This window comes from Alligator sinensis, unplaced genomic scaffold, assembly GCF_000455745.1.
Source record: "Alligator sinensis unplaced genomic scaffold, ASM45574v1 scaffold1647_1, whole genome shotgun sequence".
NCBI lineage: Eukaryota > Metazoa > Chordata > Crocodylia > Alligatoridae > Alligator > Alligator sinensis.
Window position 1 is genome coordinate 55,108 of NW_005843257.1, and position 6,779 is coordinate 61,886.

General features: G+C 37.5%; 2 protein-coding genes across 2 annotated transcripts in view; one reads left to right on the forward strand and one right to left on the reverse strand.

The window, feature by feature from the left end:
- SYN2 (synapsin II) overlaps window positions 1-6,779 on the forward strand; it is a 208,543-nt gene that overhangs the window by 49,198 nt on the left and 152,566 nt on the right. The window lies entirely within an intron of this gene.
- Window positions 1-6,779, reverse strand: part of TIMP4 (TIMP metallopeptidase inhibitor 4) — a 51,547-nt gene that overhangs the window by 4,240 nt on the left and 40,528 nt on the right. The window contains exon 2 of the mRNA XM_025194602.1: window positions 5,581-5,678. Within this exon, the coding sequence (XP_025050387.1) occupies window positions 5,581-5,678 (98 nt within the window). The remainder of the gene's footprint in view (window positions 1-5,580; window positions 5,679-6,779) is intronic.

The window sequence follows — 6,779 nt, forward strand, 5'->3', positions numbered from 1 at the left end:
TCTAAGAGGGCTCCTTAAGAGAACTGCCTCCCTTAGTTCCAGCGTGGGGTTTATATGGGCGCAAGGCCCTGCCCCTTCCTGCCAGCTGACCACATACAAGTGCTGACTAATTTCCTCCCTAGCCGGTTGTCATGGCAACCTGCACCTGGGCTCCTACCTGGCTCTTTGGGCTCTCCCCCAGGCAGTTCCTGCTCTTCTAGGATCAGGGCACTTTAGTGCCCTGCGACAGTTGCCTACATGCATCCAGGTACAGAGCTTAGCCCAGTGTGATTTACTGTAAAAACAACTAATTTTGTTTAATGAGATAAGGCATTACAAATTTCCAACATTCAGAAGTCAACTGAAATGGGAAAGCTTAATACATAGCCCATGCAGTATTCAAGATATAGCTTACTCTTCAAATAGCATAGAAAATTCTGAAATACATTTTTAAAATAGCTCCTGCAAAAAGAGCAAAATAAATCCTATTATACCCAAACATGAGAGGAAACCATTAGGTGCTAATCAAGTTCTGATTGGTTGTCATCATCTCATATGATTTAACTGAAAGTACATCACAGAGGAGGCCCCTTTAGTTACATCATGCTATGTGTAGACAGCTGTGGACAAGGTTCATAGCTCCCAAGGGCAGGTTCTCCCAAATGCAGTTGGCGTCATTGGAAAATATGTTTATGATGTGCAAGTTCTCTCAGGGAATTTAAGTGGTATAGGGTGCTAGAAAATATACTGTAAATACGTTGATTTTCTTAAGCCTTTTGATTAGGGAATGGAAAAATAATGCAAAAACTGACTGTTGTCGTTAGACTGGTACAAAAATATTAGATGCTAAACTGAAATTAATGAAGGGAACAAAATCCCAACCAAAAGATGTTCCATTGTAAGTAAAGCAACACCCATGTCAACAAAACAAGCAAGCCCCAAAATACTAAAGAATACTTCGGACAGCATCTATTTATATTTCCATGAGGTAAATTAAATTATCTCAGCCTACAAAGTTTGTCCCAATACATATGATCCTCTCAAAAAGGAGGCCAAAGAACATGTGCGTGTTATAAAAAGGCTGCTTATAGTAAAAAAAAAACCTGAATATTTGAGTGCCAAGACTGTATGACTCATGTTGAAATGAAAGTTGTTTCAAGTGCTCAGCCCTCTGAAAATCAGGACAGCTGGGGCAGGCACATGTATGTACTCACACAGGGGCTAAGTGGTGCGGCACCCTTAAAGGGATCTCACAGCCCCCCAGAATGCCACTACACCATGGTTGAGAATCACTGGCATAATCTGTAGTTTAAGTTAACATAACTTGTCAATTGCTTGTAAGACCAAGCTGTAGCTAAAGTGTTATTTTACAGTATAGTTGCTTTCATGTGAGCTAATTAATTTGAGAGAGATTAACTAGAGTAGATCACTGTAAAATACTCTCAAGTTAAGGCAACCATAGAGACCTATACTAATCAAACTTTAAATTGTGAAAAGTATTGCCATAGTCCGGATACAGGACCTTTAAAATAAATAAATAAATAAAGGCCTATGCTGTGATGCACTTAGATCTTAGGTTCCTTAAGGGTAACTAATTTAGATAAAAGGCTTCTATAAAAGAAATTGGCTGATGGAAGCGGCAGTACTGGTTGTTCAGTAGGTGGCACCATTCTCTCTATAGGTGATGATCAATCCTGGCCCTAGAGAGCATGTCTTGGCATAGATCTATGCTGTCATAGAGTCATACTTCAGGCCATGACCACTGGGAGTCACTGAAAGACCTCATGTTACTTTTCTTTGGAACATGTGCTCTAACCCCAATATCCCAAATAAGTTTGTGCTGTCATATTTATGTTCTGTATGCTATATCTCCAGGTATTTTCAGCTGTATCAGACATTACTTTTCTAAATTACTGTGTAGTATAGTGACGTTTAAGCATTCACTGAGTTTTATTCTGGATCCAGATACATTCCTCTAGTACAGGAGTAGTGAGAATTTGTCCCACTTTTTGTTTGTAGGACAAATTCATTCCTGTCATAAACTTGTCATACAGCCTAGAAATTGCATTGGAATTGCATTCGCATGTGCTAGATCTGAATTTTTCCTATGTATTAATCAAAGTTTATGAAGTATATTGGTTTTCTCTTAGATGGTGTGTTCATATTGGTCTTCATTTTACCACTCATTTCCTTAGCAGTTTTTCACAGCTGTTCCTATTAGAGTCAGTAGGACTACTTGCATAGTAAAGTACTACTCAGTACAATTGTGGGTGGCAAAATCAAGCCAATTATTATTTATAAAAACCACATCTTCTTACAGATCATTCACTTTCCCCTGCTGTTAACTCAAAGTTCTAAACAGTGTTCCAGTGAAAGACAATAATAGCAACTGGAAAAATTGCTAGCTTAATTAAAGTAACTGTTTGTAAATGGAAAACATACAGAGTACAGTGTGTCAGTATTGCTGTGTTACTGTTATAATAAATAATTTATAAAACTAGTAATAAAGGTATGTTGTTAGTTGCAAAAAAAAAATAATTGTGCTAATATCATTAGTGCCCCAAACTTTAAATATGAGTAAAGTTTCTTCCAGCCCGCTGAAACTTGTATTTTGCTGTAATGGAAGCAATACTTTTAAAATAACAATTTCAACATAATGTTTTTTGTTTTGTTTTGGGTTGGGTTTTTTTTTTTTGCAATGGGAATAGCTTAAAGGAGTCCCTTCTATGCTGAAAGTACCCAACATTTTACCAAGGGTAAAAATAAGTGGAAGAAAAAGTGCACTATTTTGCTCACTACTACCTATAAAACCATTTATTTACCAAAAAAAGGCTAAGTACAGACATTTAGGGAGTATTAGGAGGAGGTTAGATTGGGTTCAAAATGGCCACCAACTGTAAATTAGTTCACCCCAGATTTGTACCTCATGTTTTATTTTGCTGCATTCCAAAGTCATTTACACCGACGACATGTATAAACAGCTGCACCATTGAAGTGCTGCAAAAGGGCATTAAGCTGCTTTAAAGGCCAATTTTGTGGCGTGTACAATTGTCCAACTACACTAACTTTAGTGCCAAGTGCCTGCACATGTAGACACTTGCCCCAAAAAAATCACTTAATGCGCATTATCTTAACGCACATTCAATTTAGTTGTGTTTAAATGCACATGTAGACATGCCCTGTTACACTCAAATACTTTTTTTATAACCTTCTCTAAGACCCTGTTGAGAAGTATTTGAAAACATTTTAAAATGCATTTCGTATTTGCTTATACTGAGTAGAAGCTGATCAAACAGTTCAGTAGCAGTGTTCCAGATACATAATTTGAAATTGGAGCTATTTTCATTAAACATAGGTCACGTGTTTTTGTTGCTATATGTCACATGAAAATGAGCAAATTAGCATGGAGTTTCTGTGACAAATTGTCAACATGAATGCATAAATTTAATTTAGTCTTGAGCCCTTCTGATAACCAGCTTGTTTGCAAATTAGTTTCCAAGCTCTGGTTTGCAGAGAGCTGGCTAATCCTACTCTTCCTTATTTCCACCTGGAGTTGAGAAGAATTCAGAATTTCTGTCCTAGAGGAAATACTGGTATGTTAGCATTTGGGGTTGTTTTTTCCTGCAATGGGATGAATAGCTGAAATTTCAAATTTTCTGCACAATAGCATTTAAAAAACTAATTCAGAAAGGCCAAATCCTTCATTTTTATATTTTTATTTAAAACCAACATTTTGATATTCCTAAAAGAAAATATTTTGCTTGTTGAAATGATACAAAATGTGTCCTTTTGAATCATTTCAGCATTAACTGCTTTCCATATGGTGCTGCTGCTTCTTTGTCTTTTAGATTCACATGCCTTAATTGGCTTCCATGTACTATAATTATGCATAATCACATGATTCCCAACATGCACCATGCAATTTGGTTACAGAAAAATCAATTCATTATATAATAGGAAAAGTAGTCTTCCAGAGAGCCTGGGTCATAGGAAATAATGGGATTGGTACAATCATTCCCATAAGGGAATGAACCACATGGAAATGCAATGTGTCATATTAGTTCAAAATCTAAAATATTCCAGTTTGGGCTAAACTGATCTAAATTACACTATTTTGTTTTCAGTTTCCCAAGCCATTCTAATGGAAAATTCCCAACTCTATGTTCAGTTGTTAAATTGCATTAAATGGAGCTATTTGAGAATCCCTTTGTTGGAATATTCATGGATGTGAATCCCAAAGAAGTCCCAATATAGCAGATGGAAAGTTGTTTAAAAATCAGATGAATGTTCATAAATGATTATTTGTAATACTGCATGCAACAGGTATGGTAAGTATTTCTCACTGCACTATTTTATGACTTCTTTAAAGGCAAATGCTAGGGAAGAGATCCATTACTTTTCATTCTAATGGTCAGTGCTACCAGGTGAATCCAAAGAGAGGTTATAACCAGTATCTCTTAGAATTTAGAAATGTATGTACAGTATATGAGATCATAAATGATCTAATACGCTATGCTTTAACTTAAAGTCAGTGCTAAGTAAATTGAATGCTATGTATACAAAAAAGAGAACTGTGTCCATTACATTTCATTTGCAGTGGTTATTTATCAGTTATAGCATTTCTAGAGCACAACATGAATTTTTTTTTTAATTATTCCTTGATAGTTGGTAAGATTGATACCTGCTGGTCTCACCATCACCATCAATGTAAGCAATTCTGTCTCTGCACTGTTTCCATGTGTCATGTTTGCTGTTCCAAAACTAGACTGTGGAAGGTATTTTAGCAGTAAGCCCATTGAAGACACATAACGATCCCCCTCCCCCACCACACCCAACCTCTCCCCCCCTGCATTTTTTAGTGATACCAAGAAATAGCTAAATCATAGTCTTATTCACCGCAATGAGAGCTTGTACATGATTTGTGTAGGGCCAAGATCTGTTCCTGTAAGAGTGTATTATTGAAAGTACCTGACAAGTAGAGGTGAACAAATAGGGGCAAAAACAGTTGGATGAACATTTTCCCAAATTCTGAATCACTTTTGGATTTTGTGCACACCCACATTTTTGTTTGCTTTTCTGGGAACATTCATACAAATGGATTTTTTGTTTGTATGTGTATCTGGGAAGGGCTCTTCTTTTTGCAAATACCCCTATTCACTTATGAACAAAGGTCTTTGCTGTTTCAGCTGGAAAAGTTTGTTCTCTGTTTATAAAATTTGTGTCATCCAGGGAAAAATCAGGAACAATGTCATGTGAGTTGGATGACCAGGCATCCACTACAAAGAGAAAATAAGCAAAGATTCATAGTGAATAGTGAACATAGGTTAAAAGTATGTTTGCATAAAGTGTTCATCAAACAATTACGAATAACAGATACATTCTTCAAAATCAGCTTGTTGGCAGATACTTAAATGAACAGGAATAAGAAATATATTTTTTTATTAAATTATCCACGATGAGCAGTTCACCCAGCCATAATCCTAAGAGTGAGACAAATCCTGTTCACAAATTCTAGAGATTTTTGTTGCTTAGTTCAGCTGAAACATGCCCTACTAAATTAATCAGAATTGCACTTCAAAACAACCAAATGATTCCATATACCTTTATTTGTTTGATTTCATACCGGATCATTTTGTGTGTGTCAAGAGGGTCATCACTGGCAGGAACCACCTTTTCACTGGATATTTTTGCACGAATTACTGCCAGGAGAAAAAAAGGCTTAATTACAAAAGAGCATATGCCTGATTTTTCCATAATTATTGCATATTATATTTTTCCTTTTTTACAATCAATATAACTGGTTGCTTGCTGCTTTATTCTGGTGGATGTTGCATTTAATGTTCAGAAAAAACTATTAATGCTCATTAATGCAAATATGTTAAAGATTAAGTTAACACCTAAAAATATTGCCATAGTCTAGTATGGAAACATACCATCATTTTCAATAAAGCAAAATATGTTGCATTGATTTGAAATTTTCCAGTATTATAGATCTAGGACCAGATTTTCTAATGGTCTCAACACCAAGTGGATCCCATTCAGCCACTTTATTTCTATACTCAATTCAGAGCTCATGACTTCTGAGCTCTTCTGGATATCTGGCTTGAGATGCACACTGCCTTAGGTGAAAACTGTATCTCTAAGGCCAGGGACAGACATCACACAAAACCAGTTTAAGTGATCAGAAATTGATTTAAACCTGTAACAGAACAGATGTTCAGTGCACATAAACCAGTTTGAAAATGGCTGAAACCAGTTTGAGATAAACCTGGTCGAATCAGACTTAACTGATTTGGCAACGGTTTATGCATATCTGTCCCAGACCTGTTGCTTGTTTAAGTTAAGCCACACTCCCCCAGCATCCCAGCATGATCTCTGGGCTGAGCAGGGCTCTCTGCTCCACAGCAGAGCTGGCTCCTCCCCTCTGCTCCCTGACTGGAACTCAGCAGATACTGCAGGTGTCTGCCTGGCTTCCCCCTGCTCTCCCCCCTCACTCCCTACCCCCTGCTAAGCAGGAATTTCTCTGTCCCCTCTGCCTTACACAGACACATCTCAGCATTAGCTAGCAGATCACATGCTGGCTACGGCCGGTGCTGTGGCAGACGGGACAAAGGCAGAATCAGCAGGTAGCTGGTAATGTCCCTCTATTGTTTTCTTAATGGAGTGATAAACATTGAGCTATGGGTGACAAACACTAGGTTATCAATTCCCTGCTGGACTGGTAATAAGGGGTGGGAACCCCTCCCTAATCAGAGCATTGTGCCAGGGCCTTGCCATACCCCCCCCCCCCCCGCAGGCGC